A 16,759-nucleotide genomic window follows, 5' to 3' on the forward strand; every position below is an offset into this window, starting at 1 on the left:
AAGTTGGAGAGACAGAGAGACAGGATACAGGAGTGATGGCTTTGACATGTGTTCATGAATCAGTCATGCAGGAACAGCTCGGTCAATAGAGCTGATAAGGAGTGGATTATAGTCATGTCATGTACAATACGTGGGGTAAGGATGCTGTGTGTATAATCGTGTGTGTGTGTGTGTGTGTGTGTGTGTGTGTATGTGTATGTATACAGTAGGTGTGTGTGATATGTGTGTACATTTACCATTTTAAGCCCAGCACTCGCACTGACAATGGGCCAGAGGTAGGCTGATGTGATGACATCGTCAATAGGCCCTCAACTAACTTCTACCCCTGCACACTGACTCGGCACCGGTGCCCCCTGTATATAGCCTCATTATTGTTATTCTTATTGTGTTATTTTAGTCAACTTGGTAAATATTTTCTTAACTCTTCTTGAACTGCACTGTTGGTTAAGGGCTTGTAAGCATTTCACCTTAAAGTCTACACTTGTTGTATTCGGCGCATGTGACAAATAAAGTTTGATTTGATTTGATAACGGTACTGAATCCGATAAGGAGCCAGGAGATTGGCTGCTGATAAGGCTGCTGGGTAATCTGTCTCGGTCCTTTTCATCAGCCTTTCTCCCTCTGAACCAGGGAAATGTTATTTACACACATCCAAACCTCCACGTAAAGCTTTCCCACTGGGCACACACTGGTTGAGTCAACAAAATGACTTTGAAATGACTTTGAAATGACGTCCATGCCCAGTGGGTTACGGCTAGCAACCTTAAATGAAACCCAACTAAATGTGATTTCCCAAATGATTATTTTCCATGTGAGTGCTAACGTCTTTTTGTGCTGTCGTTTTTTTTCATGAAATGGTAAGTCACCATTGCGTGTTTAATGGAACTACTATGGAAACGACTTGGCAATGGAAAATTGCTTGTTCATCGTCTCGGGGGAACAACTGGTACGAACAACCTGTTATTGTACCCGTTAAGACCCTGACGTGTTGATACCTGTAGTGAATGTTCTCCTGAGGCTCTCCTCTCTCCCTCCCTGCAGCTCCAGCGTCTGAAGCGCTCCCTCTCCTTTAAGACCCTGATGTGTTGATACCTGTAGTGAATGTTCTCCTGAGGCTCTCCTCTCTCCCACCCTGCAGCTCCAGCGTCTGAAGCGCTCCCTCTCCTTTAAGACCCTGATGTGTTGATACCTGTAGTGAATGTTCTCCTGAGGCTCTCCTCTCTCCCTCCCTGCAGCTCCAGCGTCTGAAGCGCTCCCTCTCCTTTAAGACCCTGATGTGTTGATACCTGTAGTGAATGTTCTCCTGAGGCTCTCCTCTCTCCCACCCTGCAGCTCCAGCGTCTGAAGCGCTCCCTCTCCTTTAAGACCCTGATGTGTTGATACCTGTAGTGAATGTTCTCCTGAGGCTCTCCTCTCTCCCTCCCTGCAGCTCCAGCGTCTGAAGCGCTCCCTCTCCTTTAAGACCCTGATGCGCAGTAAGAGTGTGGAGAACTTCTTCCAGAGGTCCTACAGTGACGCCCGTCTCCCCCCTGACTTCATCACCGACCCGCCACCCCCCTCCCCGCCCCCTGGCTCTCCCCTCGCCAGTGAACGCTCACCCTCCCTCTCTCCGTCACTCAGCCCCAACCCCTCCCTCTGCTCCCACTCCCCGTCTCTAAGCTCCTCCCCCTCGCTGTCTTCCAAGGCCCCGCCCCCACCCCACCTGATGCAGGTGACCCACTGCTTCCAGGAGCACGTGTTCCGCAAGCCCACCCACTGCCAGCTCTGCAAGCACCTGATCGTGGGTAAGGTGCCTACTTTACTCCCAGGCCTCTCGACACTACCAGCCTGCTTAGGCCTCAGTGTCTATGTAGTATTAGTGGCTTCATTCAGCCATTTCTCCTGGTTACTTGATCTTGTATTTCTAGCTGGTCATTGTCCTTACTTTATTAGGTCACAGCCACTACCCATTACACTAGAATCCACTTGACTATTAAGTGAACAGACTTCAAAGGCAGCACTTGACTAGGTAGCTAATGACTGGAATAGATAGTTGAAATGGCTCACATCATTCCATTCCTATTCAGTAGCAATAACAATGTAATATTATTAACAGGGAAGCAAACATTAGGTGGACTATAATTGTAGTTTATGCAGGAGAATAGCAGAGGTACCACAGAAAGGGTGGACTCCTCTCGTGGAACTCTTGGTTTTCGGACATGAAGCATACGGTTTGATTGGAATGAGAAGCTGAGGGCAAGTCTAGTTAGCGTTTTCACGTGCCCTTGGTTTGATATGCTGCGATGTGTGTACAGGTCCCTTAACATTCTCATACTCTTTTCCTCTTTGCTAAATCTACTTCCTGTCGCCATGATTGATTGCAGAAGATGTCTTACTCTTTGTTTTTGCTTGTGTTTTGCTTACCTCGTCATTTTTTTTCTTCACCGCACCAGCTGTCCTGTAGCCTGCCTCATCGCTCCCAGTCTCTTTTCTCTCTCTCTCTCTCTCTCTCTCTCTCTCTCTCTCTCTCTCTCTCTCTCTCTCTCTCTCTCTCTCTCTCTCTCTCTCTCTCTCTCTCTCTCTCTCTCTCTCTCTCTCTCTCTCTCTCTCTCTCTCTCCTCTCTCTTCCCGTCTCTCCTCTCTCTTCCCGTCTCTCCTCCCTCTTCCCGTCTCTGCTCTCTCTTCCCGTCTCTCCTCTCTCTTACCGTCTCTCCTCTCTCTTCCCGTCTCTCCTCTCTCTTCCCGTCTCTGCTCCCTCTTCCCATCTCTCCTCTCTCTTCCCGTCTCTCCTCTCTCTTCCAGTCTCTCCTCTCTCTTCCCGTCTCTCCTCTCTCTTCCCGTCTCTTCTCTCTCTTCCAGTCTCTCCTCTCTCTCTACCAGTCTCTCCTCTCTCTCTACCAGTCTCTCCTCTCTCTCTCCCAGTCTCTCCTCTCTCTCCCAGTCTCTCCTCTCTCCCTCCAAGTCTCTCCTCTCTCTCCTCTCTCTCCCAGTCTCTCCTTTCTCTCTCCCAGGCTCTCCTTTCTCTCTCCCAGTCTCTCCTCTCTCTCCCAGTCTCTCCTTTCTCTCTCCCAGTCTCTCCTTTCTCTGTCCCAGTTTCTCCTCTCTCTCCCAGACTGTCCTCTCTCTCCCAGTCTCTCCTTTCTCTCTCCCAGTCTCTCCTTTCTCTCTCCCAGTCTCTCCTTTCTCTCTCCCAGTCTCTCCTTTCTCTCTCCCAGTCTCTCCTTTCTCTCTCCCAGTCTCTCCTCTCTCTCTCCCAGTCTCTCCTCTCTCTCCCAGTCTCTCCTTTCTCTCTCCCAGTCTCTCCTCTCTCTCCCTGTCTCTCCTCTCTCTCCCAGTCTCTCCTTTCTCTCTCCCAGTCTCTCCTTTCTCTCCTCTCTCTCTCCCAGTTTCTCCTCTCTCTCCCCCAGTCTCTCCTCTCTCTCCCAGTCTCTCCTTTCTCTCTCCCAGTCTCTCCTCCCTCCATCTTGTCACTCTCCAACATATCAAAGAAAAACTAAACTAATTATGTCAAGAAAAAGGACAAAGAACGTGTCTCCACTCTTACTAGGCTTGTTCCTAAGACAATGCTTGATGAGAATTGGTGTGACTAAAAACCTAATTGAACCCAAATGCCTCAGTCTCTCCATGTTTTGAGAGGGACTGTTGATGATGCTTAGCTCAACAGGCAGTGCAGCACAATAGAAGCTTGATCAACCCTCTCTGGATGACCGATATGAGATTTACATCAAACAGGAACCTGCTCTGATCACATGCCTTATTTATTACTACATTCTGTCTCTCTCTCCCTCTCTCTCCCCCTTCTCTCTCTCCTCTCTCTTAACCTCTCCTCTCTCTCTCTCTGTCTCTCTCTCTCTCTCCCCATCTCTCCTCTCTCTTAACCCCTCTTCTCACTCCCCCCTCCCTCTCTCCTCTCTCTTAACCCCTCTTCTTTCTCTCTCTCTCTCTCTCTCTCTCTCTCTCTCTCTCTCTCTCTCTATCTGTCTGTAGGTAACTCTAAACAGGGTCTTCGGTGTAGAACCTGTAAGATGGGTGCTCACCTGTGGTGCACCTCAGAATTGTCCCAGCAGCCCTGCAATGGAAAGGTATGTCCCCTGCCCTGGTCTACAGATCTGGACACACACACACACACACACACACACACACACACACACACACACACACACACACACAGACACACAGACACACCGACCGCAGTACTGGCCCCAAGGCTGAATAAGTGCTTCTCAACGTCCTGTCCATGTATGCAGTGAAAAAGTGCTAACCATATGGGCACACATATGGAATGAGAGGTGAGTATGCAGCAGTGTTTGTGGGTATTTGTGTACAGCTGTGCGTGCATAGATACTGCTGATGCTGTTGAAACCGGCCCGTTAATCAGTGGTCAGAGTGGTCCCTCTGGTAGAAGGCAGAGGCTCCCCTGTCTGAACTCTGTCTAAATATTCCCTATCTGTTTCAAACCACACATAATCTCTCTGGATCCCTTCCAGGACGCCAGATAGATGCCATTGGTAGGCAGGGGAAGTCAGGTCCCTGAACAACGCTGTTTGAGATTCCCTGGGAAACTCAGGAGCTGTTGGATGTAGATAAAATACCGTAGAGAGAGAGAGAGAGAGAGAGAGAGAGAGAGAGAGAGAGAGAGAGAGAGAGAGAGAGAGAGAGAGAGAGAGAGAGAGAGAGAGAGAGAGAGAGAGAGAGAGAGAGAGAGAGAGAGAGAGAGAGAGAGAGAGAGAGAGAGAGAGAGAGAGAGAGAGAGAGAGAGAGAGAGAGAGAGAGAGAGAGAGAGAGAGAGAGAGAGAGAGAGAGAGAGAGAGATATAAATAAATAAATAATAAGGGAGGGAGTGATAGAGAGAGAGAATAAGGGAGGGAGTGATAGAGGGAGGGAGTGATAGGATTATCTACGATGAGCCAGAATATCTCTGGAAGGAACAAAGGAAGACCATTCATCCCTGTTACTCTGCCTCTGTATTATAACAGTGCTGATAGCTCATCTCAATGTCAGCGCACATGGAAATCAATATCTTCATTGAAACGGTCCCCGTGCCTAATTCAGTATGAAATTGTTTGTTGTGTTCTGTGTGCAGTTGTGAAAGTGTAGGTAGGCTATGTGCTTGTGTGAGTGTTTCATTATGTGTATGTGTGTGCGCGCTCACGGTTGCGCGTGTCGAGACCCCGGCAGTAGGTTTAATTGATTTACAATTAAGCCAGAGAAAACACAGTGATGTTAGCAATCTTACTTCTCGCAAGATACTCATGTATTGACTTTTGGCAACTGTTGGTCAGACTGTTGCTGCCAAGTCCGCCCTATCTCGTCCTCTCTGTCTACTTCAATTACTGTAATGTAATTCTATACATTTTCTGAATAAATACCCACTACCACAGGCTATAAAAATGAATGCATGTAAACCATATTATTCTCCCTCCTCTGTGTGTGTTAGTCTGGGGTCGGGGTGTTCAAGCGGAACTTCAGCTCTCCCATGCTGGTCAACGAACAACTGGCTGTCGTCAAGGAGGTGCAGCCCACCCAAGGTGAACATGCTCAGTAAAGAAAGTGTGTGTGTGTGTGTGTGTGTGTGTGTGTGTCTGCAGCCATGTGTGGGGTGTCGTGCATGAAGACGTGTGTATTCTCCACGTGTCCATCTGCTTGTGTGTGTCCTATCCTAGCCCTGCGAGGAAGTGGACGTGATTCATATCCTTCACCATATAGAATAGATCCTTGTGAATAAGGGTCAGCTCTCATTCCTTTCCTTCTTCCCTGTTTCCTTCCTCCTTCCGTCTATAAGTGTTCCGTTAACCTGCCCCCTCCCTCCCACCACCATAACCCCAGGTCTGTCGCTTTGACCTCTGGGCTTGTGTTCCAAAATGGGACCATATCCCCTTGGCCTTGTCAAAAATAGTGCACTATAAAGGGAATGGGGTGCTGTTTGGGACTCACCTTGGGTCTGAGCCAGGGCAAGCTAGGTTTATCACCTGTCATCACACACATCAGGTAATACGGGACATTACAGTGACTGTCGAGCGTGGAAATGACTGGTTCAGTTTTAGTTAAATCTAGGCTTATTTAAGTTTGGTTAAATCTAGGTTTAAATTGATGGAATGGAGAACCAGTCTGATTCTCATTCTGACTGAAACTCTGAAAACACAGCTTCAACCACTAATGCTTGACTTTCATCTCACAGAACTCTGAAACAACAATGTACTTCCTGAAAATACAATGTGCAAACTTGTAAAGAGCCTTGGACTTCACTGGTTCCCTCTGTCAGATCTTCAGCAGGTCCCTGTCTGTCTGGGACTGGGTCATTACACCTATATTTAGAGCTCTGGGCTGGGCCTCCCTTAATGGTAGTTATGATGGCAGTTATACATGATCCCGATATGTGATGCTGCTTCTACAAGGTTGTGTGTGTTTGTGTTTGTGTGTGTTTGTGTGTGTGTGTGTGTGTGTGTGTGTGTGTGTGTGTGTGTGTGTGTGTGTGTGTGTGTGTGTGTGTGTGTGTGTGTGTGTGCACGCACATGTGTTTGTGTCTTCTTGCATGTGTGCGTGTCTGTGCGTGTCTCGCTGTAAAGGTTTAAATATCTGTGTGTTTTCAGGGGCAGGCCGGGGGCGTGGGGTGGACCCTATTTACGCAGCCCTGCGCTATGGGACGTCCCTGGCACAGATGAGCCGCTCCAGTTTTGGGAGCGTGTCCGAGTCACCCACGCACAGCCAGGTATGACCTCTCCACCTGTACCATGGGGACCCGCAGTCTGTTAATTAGTGACTCTATAGATGGTGTCTTCACCTTCATGTGACCCTGTATTCAATCTTCACATGTTCCTTCACCTTCATGTGACCCTGTATTCAATCTTCACATGTTCCTTCACCTTCATGTGACCCTGTATTCAATCTTCACATGTTCCTTCACCTTCATGTGACCCTGTATTCAATCTTCACATGTTCCTTCACCTTCATGTGACCCTGTATTCAATCTTCACATGTTCTTTCACCTTCATGTGAGCCTATTTATCTTGTCCTGTTGTGTTTCTGTACAACAGGAAGGCTGTTTAAAAAAATAATACAAATGAACCCTTATTTTAGCAGGTAAGTTGACTGAGAGCAGATTCTCAGGCTCTGAGTCATAGAGATATATTGTAGGTAAGAATGCTAGTTGAAGTGAGGGAGAATTTCTGGGATTACTGGTTGGCGGGAAAAGTTTTGACATAGAAAACCACAGAAACACATTTAGTGTCTCGATGTGTCCCGAGTTTGTCCTCTCTCACTCTGTCTCTCACTTCCTCTATGATTTGTGTCTTGAATCCCTCTTTTTCCATTTATTTTCTCTGTTTCTCAGGGTGAAGGAGGAGAGGAGGGGGAGCAGAGGCAGTACAGCATGGAGGAGGAGATGCCACAGGAGACAGGGGGTAAGAACACGTGTGTGTGTGTGTGTGTGTGTCCGCGTGTGTGTGCCCTAATGTATTTATGTGTGTGTATCTTGAGTATGTACATCCTTGCTTGCTGTCTGACCTGATCGTTCAGGCTGAGTGACCCATCTCCTTGTCTGTCAGATCTGCCTCCGTGTGAAAACGAGAAGGCTGAACCTGAGGGTGGGGGCAGCGAGCAGCTCCAGGAGCCTGTAGAGGAAACCAGCGTGAAGGTACACACACACACACACACACACACACACACACACACACACACACACACACACACAGTCCTTTTCCTGCTAGCTGACCTTATGTTCAGAGACACTATATTTAACTAAAACGTTTTTCCGTCTGTATTCCTTCTCCCTGTCTGTGTCCATCCAGGTTCCCAGGCGTATTGAGGTTCACTCCATCCACACGTATGTAGCGCTCTTCAAGTTCCTGCCTCAGGAGCACAACGACCTCGGACTAGAGTGAGGGGTGGAATGGGGTCTGTTTGTGTGGGTTTGTTGTGTGCCTCTATGTGTGTCCGTCCCAGCTGTCATTTCTTCGAGATTCAAACATCCTTCAAACGTCATCTGTAGAAGGGACAATGTGAAGGAACCCTTTAGGAGGTGCAGCATGGGGCCTCCCGGGTTGCGCGGTGGTGCCACCAGAGATTCTGGGTTCGAGCCCAGGCCCTGTCGCAGCCGGCCGCGACCGGGAGGCCCATGGGGCGGCGCACAATTGGCCCAGGGCTGGCAGGGATATCCTTGTCTCATCGCGCACTAGCGACTGCTTTGTCGGGCCGGGCACAGTGGGTGCTGACCAGGTCGCCAGATGTGAACGGTGTTTCCTCCGACACATTGGTGCGGCTGGCTTCCGGCTTGGATGTGCGTTGTGTCAAGAAGCAGTGCGGCTAGGTTGGGTTGCGTTTCGGAGGACGCATGGCTCTCGACCTTCGCCTCTCCCGAGTCCGTGTGGGAGTTGCAGCGATGAGACAAGACTGTAACTACCAATTGGATACCACGAAATTGGGGAGAAAAAAAAGGAGGTGCAGCCTGCTAAATATCAAACACAACGACAATTTACCGCCCAGAAAATACACACAGTCAGCTTTAGGGAGGGGCTGAGTGATAAAGACTGAAAATGAATGAGAGATGAAAGTATGAGGAGGAATATGGAGGGACTAGATGGAGAGAACAGCTTGAAACAGACACAGAGGGAGAGGAGAAAACAAGGGGGCTGGGGGGGAAGGGAGAGACAAAAGAGAAGCAAACAATGCCAGCAGAACAGAGAGAGGGTAGAAGGGAGTGAGAGGAAGAGGAGGAGGAAGGAAAGATAGAAGAGTATAAAGGTCAGGATGTGTGTTAGGGAGAGAAGAGAGCTGTGGGTGCAGGTAATAAAGAGGTGCATCGCCATGGGGATGGCTCACAGCCACCTGGTGTCTCATGGGTGTGTGTATGTGTGTGTGTGACAGGCCAGGACGATCAAATAGGGCAGCAGGGAGAGCAGACACCCAAGGGACTCCATAGAGAGAATTTGTGTAATGGGGACGGTACAGTAGCTCTGTGTATATAGGACAGTACAGTACACTAGCTCTGTATATAGGACAGTGGATACTAGATCGTCTGTGTACATGAGTCTGATTCGTGTTTTTAAGTGCTGTGTGCTTGTGAGCTGTGACGTCATGGAATTTTGGGTGATGGTAATTGGCCAGCCAAATGACCGCGGTCACCGTAATAACTGTTCTGGGGAAAAATAGATATACACATTTTCTCCTTTCCTCTGCTCCTGGCTGCATGTGCTGCCATAGAAATATAATTAATAGAGTGGGCGTCCCCATTCAAGTCAATGGGTGCATAATGGGTGGAAGTAAAAGCAGGAAGTACCCGTCAATCTGTGCTGTGATTTGTTGATTCAACTCAACTGACATTACAAAAAATGCATTACATCACATGAGCCACGTCAGTCAACATCTACATCGCCATGGAAGTTCTTTTGTCACAGTATCAAACAGCCTAGGCAACTGAAGACTCGTTTGCTACAACACCTTGCTTGCTTCGGCAAGGAGAAACAAAGTCTCATTGCGTTGTTAAGAGTCCATGTTACCGCAGATAACCGCACCACTGCCCGGCCGCCCCGTCTCCAGTCAGCTGTTCGCTCCGCAAAAAAAAAGAAATCACCTTAATAATGTTTTTTCTTTAAGCGCTTGTTTTATTTTCATATTTTCAGCCTTCATCCATAATTGTCTGTTGCGCGCATATATGGTCGTTGTGCCAGATCTATGCTGTACATGCATGTGTGCGTGTGTTTCCTTTAGGGGGGTGGAGTCTGTGAGTTGTGAGTTATTGTGTATGTGTAAATTGCATGCATACATACGTGGGTGTGTGCGTCTGTGAGTGAGAGAAACAGAGCGGGAGAAAGACAAGAGTCACCGTGCGTGACACTGATTGGTGCTATTACGTCAGTTAAACATCCAATGACATGTTGCTCTTTTCAACGTCATTATTCTGTGTAGGAATCAAAGTCACCTGTTCCTTACCTACATTTTATTAATTTAGCAGACACTCTTATCCACAGGAGTTAGGGTTAAGTGCCTTGATCAAGGGCACAACAACAGATTTTTCACCTAGTCGGCGCGGGGAATCGTACCAACGACTTTTCGGGTTTATGGGCCGACGCGCTTAACCTCAACCAGCTGTCACCTCTGAGTCATGTGAGGGTAGCATGCTGTGTGCAAAGATACACCGCAGAGTACAGTACTCACTCAGTCTACAGTCCTTATACTCTGGTCACGTTGGTTTGAAATCATGGACACACTCTCCCTGTATGGTTCTCTTCACTTATCTTCCTCTCTGTCTTTCTTTCTCTCTCCCAGGCCTGGTGATCGGGTGCTGGTCACTGATGATTCTAATGAAGAGTGGTGGAAGGTGGGCAATGAATAATCTACACCACTGTAAATGTGTGTGTGTGTGTGTGTGTGTGTGTGTGTGTGTGTGTGTGTGTGTGTGTGTGTGTGTGTGTGTGTGTGTGTGTGTGTTAGTTAGGCGTGTGAGTATGAACTATATCACCTGACATATTGTTTGCCTCTCCTAAACATCCAGGCAGTCAGAAATAGAAACATAATTTCCTCAGAAAATCAAATCAAATGTATTTATATAGCCCTTCGTACATCAGCTGATATCTCAAAGTGCTGTACAGGAACCCAGCCTAAAACCCCAAACCCCAAGCAATGCAGGTGTAGAAGCACGGTGGCTAAGAACAACTCCCTAGAAAGGCCAAAACCTAGGAAGAAACCTAGAGAGGAACCAGGCTATGTGGGGTAGCCAGTCCTTTTCTGGCTGTGCCGGGTGGAGATTATAACAGAACATGGCCAAGATGTTCAAATGTTCATAAATGACCAGCATGGTCGTATAATAATGAGGCAGAACAGTTGAAACTAGAGCAGCAGCACGGTCAGGAAGACTGGGGACAGCAAGGAGTCATCATGTCAGGTAGTCCTGGGGCATGGTCCTAGGGCTCAGGTCCTCAGAGAGAGAGAAAGAAAGAGAGAATTAGAGAGAGCATATGTGGGGTGGCCAGTCCTCTTCTGGCTGTGCAGGGTAGAGATTATAACAGAACATGGCCAAGATGTTCAAATGTTCATAAATGACCAGCATGGTCGAATAATAATAAGGCAGAACAGTTGAAACTGGAGCAGCAGCACGGCCAGGTGGACTGGGGACAGCAAGGAGTCATCATGTCAGGTAGTCCTGGGGCATGGTCCTAGGGCTCAGGTCCTCCGAGAGAGAGAAAGAAAGAGAGAATTAGAGAAAAAAATCACTTTAAGAGAGAAACATAATGAATTAAACTAGCGTTGCGACCCGAAATAGCTTTTTAATGAGTATTTATTTGAATATATGTCACATTTACTTTACGTGTCATCTGTGTGGCAGGGTAAGAGTGGAGACAAGGTGGGCTTCTTCCCTGCTAACTTCGTTCAGAGGGTGCGCCCAGGGGAGAGGGTGTGGAGGGTCACCCAGCCTGTCCCGGCCAGCCGAGGGATGGGCCACATGCCAGTGAAGGAGGATCAGGTGAGACATTCATTTTGTCTCGTCTTTCTTCCTTTGCCCTGTAGTTGTGCCAAAACTATCTATTTCTTGTCTGCTTCCACTGCCTTTCTATTTGAACCTCCCTAAACACCCTTGTCTCTCTCTCTCTATATATATATATCTCCCTCTCCCTATCTCTCTCCCTATCTCTCTCCCTCTCTCTCTCCCTATCTCTGTCAGATCTGTGTGGGGAAGAGTGAGGACGGTGAGGGTTTCCTGAAGCTGAGCAGTGGGAAGAAGAGAGGACTGGTCCCTGCTAAATCCATTGAGGAGATCTAAACTCTGTCTCAACACCAGCCCCCCGTCTCTCTCTCTCTCTTACCAGCACCCTGTAACCTCCCCACACACCCCTGAGGAGGACCAGCCAGTCCGGGGGTCCTCCAACACCACCATCGTGAGGCCCACCACCCTACTTAAATGAGTGGGGAGCCGTGATAGTTCAGCTTGTGAATTCCAGGTGATGTGGAGGATGCCTCAGCTTTATCCTTGCTGACCTTGTCTCCTCCACCCTCATGTAGCTGACAACCCAGACTTGAAAGGGTTGGCTTCCCTTCCACAGTGGGTTGGCCTAGGTGTTGTGGAGGACTATCTAAGACCCCAGTACCCCATGTTTTCCTGCTGTAATGTACCTTAGTCTATTAGTGAACTGGGTTGGTCTGTAGTCCACACCACAGGGGTAAGAGTTTTAGGACTGAAGGACTGGCTGCTGTGGACTCCAGTAACTTCCCTCGGGATGGAAGGAGATTTGTGATTTGACCAGTTCTTTTTCACTGTCCTCTGGCTGGATATCACGAGGCTGAAGAATGCAGGATTAAGGCCGTCGCACACTATACAGTCAAAACGTGGCGCGTTATGTTTCGCGCATATGTAATGACTCAAATGTGTGACGTTTTTGTTCGTTTTGGTGTTTGGCAGGTTTTTTTTTTTTGTCCGCTCACACAACATTTTTTATTGGGGCAAGTTGAAGTTCAGTAGCCGACGTCTACGCCCTTTCGTCTGTCAATGGTCAACTGTAGTGTTTTCAAATGAAGGTCCTTTAAGGGAGTACGAGAGCACAGTCGTGCGCGGACACCTAGCCGAGTTCTGCCAGAGCAAACAGAACCTAGTATTAGTATACGTTGCCTTAATCAGGAGGATGTACTTGTGTTGTGTGTGTGTGGGGGTAATGTTCCTGGTCACTGCATGGAAGAAAACATTTGTTCCTTCTCTGATGAACTAGAACAAGTGTCACACTCCTGATGGCAGCATCACAGATGGACGCCCACTATGATCACAGTAATTCATTAAAGAGGTGACCGTGAAGGAGATAATTGCATGCTGAAGGATGCACTTGTTTCAATGTCGGTGTCAGTGAGATGTTCAAGATACCGCCGATGGTTGTAGGTTTCGGTGCTCGCGTTCTCTCCCCCCTGTTCCTTTGGTCCACCTTCTCTCTCTCTGTCGCTCTCTCTCTCTCTCTCTCTCTCTCTCTCTCTGTCGCTCTTGGCCTCTCTCTCTCGGCCTCTATCTCTCTGTCGCTCTCTCTCTGTCGCTCTCTGTCTCTCTCTCTCTGTCTCTCTCTCGGCCTCTCTCTCTCTCTCGGCCTCTCTCTCTCTCTCTCTTGGCCTCTCTGTCGCTCTCTCTCTGTCACTCTCTCTCTCTGTCGCTCTCGGTCTCTCTCTCTCTCTCTCTGTCGCTCTCGGTCTCTCTCTCTCTCTCTGTCGCTCTCGGTCTCTCTCTCTCTCTGTCGCTCTCGGTCTCTCTCTGTCGCTCTCGGTCTCTCTCTCTCTCTGTCGCTCTCGGTCTCTCTGTCGCTCTCGGTCTCTCTCTATCTCTCCTTCCCTCTTCCATCTTTCTCAGCTATCACATTGGTCCCTTGGCGGGGATTTGACTTCAGCTTAATTTAGACTGGCACAGAACTTAACTGCTCTGCAAGGACGGATGGACGGGCAGGTGGGTGGGTGACACTGGGCAGAGTACACCCTGCTCAGACCGACCAGACAGCCAGCAGAGGACAGGACAAACTAGGTCTATTTCGACACACACTCTCTCAGATCCTGACTCACTGACATTGGACCTCGCACTTGGCGGGTTCCAGAAGGTCATGGATGTAAGCCACGTCATTCTATTGTACAGGTCAATCAGTCGCACACTTCAGAGAATGTGTTTTTCTATGTCCTATTTATGAAAAATACAAGAGACGACATTAGATTGGGGCGGTGAATACTTACATAAATACTTCAGTGTTTTTTGTTCTCTCCCTCAGTAGTGTTTGAATAGCCTAGACTAGAAAACATCTATGAATAGAGATATTGTTTATTTTAAAAAAAGAAGAAGAAACAAATGGAGCAACAAGACATTTTTTTTTAAACTGCTCTAAATTTGTTTCAATTTTCTGGCCAATTTAGCAGACGGGCCGTGGAAGACTTGGGAAGTGTTTGTGTCTTTTGACTCATCTGTTTGGTTCACCGCTGGTAAACAAACAACAGCCAAGAGCCAGTCGGCTGGAAAACCACATGAACAGACCTTGTGTGACAACCGGACATGGTCCCGCTGGTCTGAGGGACAGGGAGCGAGGGATATGGAGGGACAGGGAGCGAGGGATATGGAGGGATGTGTCTGTATGCAGCTTTCTTTGTCTATGGATGACCAATTCAACATTGATCAAATGTCAGTCCATCTCTCTCTCTCTCCATTCCCCACTCGCTTTCCCTCTGTCTCTGACACTATTGGGCATTTTTGCTGCTAGTGGGAAGGGTGGCTGGACTGTTGTATTGTACATTTAGATGTAAGCATGTTTAATGATAGGATAATGGGTTGGATTTCAACGTTTCCATAATGTACTGATCATTTAGTGATTTAGACAGATATCTATCTACTTGCTGAGTTGCAGCATGTAGCGGTCACACTGTTGGCATTAACGGCCAATAACATGTCCCCTCCAACATGTCCCCTCCCTCTTCCTGTAGTATAAGAATGCAGTATATACAGTAAGTCATCGGAAGTGTAAAAGAAGTACGATGATGAACATATTGGGTGCGTTCGTAAATTCAATCTGGAGTGCCAGAGTGCGCTCTGGGCGTTCGTAAATTCAATCTGGAGTGCCAGAGTGCGCTCTGGGCGTTCGTAAATTCAGATTGTTGTCAGATTGTCCGTTGGTAAACGCTCTCGGAGCGTTCAGAGCTCACGCTGGACGCTCCGGCCGAGGAGGAGGTTTGATCCGAGCGTTCAGACCCCACAACGACAGTCAAGCACCCAAGCTAACTGGCTAACTTGCTAGCTACTTACAGACACAAATGAGAGAACACCTCACTCTGACCAGTTTACTCGCTCTAGCAGAGCTAGTTAGGGTGTTTTCATGTTATCCAGAGTGTTGGAGACTGTAACTGTTCTGCCGGCAACAATTTAATTACGCTTTCTTTGCCGACGTTTACTGACGCCGGCCATATTCAACGGGTGTTGCGTGTTCGTAAATTCATCAGTTATACTCTGGCACACTCAGACGAGAGTGCTCTGAAATCAGTGTAGATGGGCAGAGCGAACTTACGAACGCACCCATTATTTCATGTTTTGTTCCTCACATTGTGCATGATAATATGATCATCTTTGGGTCTATATCCTCTGTGTATGTGGATGGATGATGTTTCACAGACTGTGATGAATATTGTATTTTCCTTCCATTGGGTCCATGTGTTCCAAGGACTTCTCTGGTCCTCACAGTCCCAGACCAGGAGCTAACAGGACCACAGTATAGTCACTGGGTGTATAACTGGATTTAATTGTTTGTTAGCTTATTCGCTACCGAATTTTCACACAAAATGTACATTATCGGTGTGTTCATGTAGACTTAAGAGCCTGTCACCCTTTGTGGACCCTGTTTGAGTCGCTCTTCGTGTAGCATTTCTGTGTACAGGCCCTGGCCTCGTTTCCCAGTTGCGATGTAACTTAAGCATTGCGACGATTTGACCAACTTTTTAAAGAGCTACTGCCTCTGAAATGTTGGTCATAAATGGTATGTCACGGAATGAAGGGTACAGGAACAGTTTTTCGTGTTTTATTTGTATTTTTATATCCTGCCCATAGATAGCAGCACACAAGTAATCATCTGTGACGCTGCACACGACCCGATCATAATGCCCATGGTCAATTTGGTTTGACAGTCAATTATCCCTATGGGGCAAGTTAGGGACCATCAGTAAATTACAATTTTGGGACAATATTTTAAAACTTGAATAGCTCCAAAATTCAATGACTTAAAAAAACTCAAACCAATTGTAAAAATTAATATACAAATATTGCAAGCATTTAACCTTTTACTGCAGTGGGCTAAATCAGGGTCACACAGAGTGTTTCTTGGTCGTCTTAAACACATCTGCTTAGAAACAAAGTATACACCTCACACACATGGTTATGGGCTTAAAAATAAGAAGATGCCTTTACCTTGTCAGATATAGAGTTTAAAATGTATTCAATTTTGAGTTTGCATCCCAATATTACACGTTATATACATCACAGAATACTGAAATGTAACAAAACTTTTTGACATAGAAACAAGATTTTCAGAAGTTTTTTCAAAATAATGTTGATTTATTGTGAAATTATGAAAAATATGAATAACATTCCACTCATGAGGCCACTAGGTAATCAAATCAAATTGTATTTGTCACATACACATGGTTAGCAGATGTTAATGCGAGTGTAGCGAAATGCTTGTGCTTCTAGTTCCGACAATGCAGTGATAACCAACAAGTAATCTAACTAACAATTCCAAAACTACTGTCTTATACACAGTGTAAGGGGATAAAGAATATGTACATAAGGATATATGAATGAGTGATGGTACAGAGCAGCATACAGTAGATGGTATCGAGTACAGTATATACATATGAGATGAGTATGTAGACAAATTTGACTGCATGCAAGAGCTACTGAGACAAAAAAAAGAATATGCAACATGAAAATATTGTCCCATTTACATTGTGTAATTTATTGATATCCCTAACTATCCCCAGAGATAGGCTGTCCAAAGTCAAACCATTCTTTCCCCGATTAGCTGAAGCTGATAATAAATAATGCTAAATAATTTGGCTCACTATTCCCACCTGCGAACACACAAGACACCCACATTAAACCACACCCCAAAACCAACTCACGTTTGAATTCAGTCATGGCCGCTAGCATTTGATAATGAACCAAATCCAGAACAAGGCAAAATTAGGAAGTGCAGTCACCTTTTAAGAGTGTTTCCCAAACAAGCATGTAGAGAGGCATACCGCTCGCGTCATTAGACCATGTGTCGATACTGATTGGATCAAAAGAAAAACA

The 16,759-nt window shown here is 47.0% G+C and overlaps 1 protein-coding gene across 1 annotated transcript; it reads left to right on the forward strand.

The window, feature by feature from the left end:
* Positions 1–1,432: 1,432 nt before the first annotated feature.
* On the forward strand, positions 1,433–16,336 carry LOC118365774 (SH3 and cysteine-rich domain-containing protein 2-like). The gene is made up of 10 exons (XM_052490844.1): positions 1,433–1,784; positions 3,967–4,061; positions 5,417–5,507; positions 6,570–6,688; positions 7,310–7,379; positions 7,524–7,612; positions 7,767–7,855; positions 10,243–10,294; positions 11,300–11,437; positions 11,636–16,336. Exons 1-10 carry the CDS (start codon positions 1,469–1,471, stop codon positions 11,732–11,734), a joined length of 1,158 nt encoding a protein of 385 aa, XP_052346804.1. The 5' UTR covers positions 1,433–1,468; the 3' UTR covers positions 11,735–16,336.
* Positions 16,337–16,759: the final 423 nt, after the last annotated feature.

The sequence above is a fragment of the Oncorhynchus keta genome, chromosome 32 (assembly GCF_023373465.1).
Source record: "Oncorhynchus keta strain PuntledgeMale-10-30-2019 chromosome 32, Oket_V2, whole genome shotgun sequence".
Lineage (NCBI taxonomy): Eukaryota > Metazoa > Chordata > Actinopteri > Salmoniformes > Salmonidae > Oncorhynchus > Oncorhynchus keta.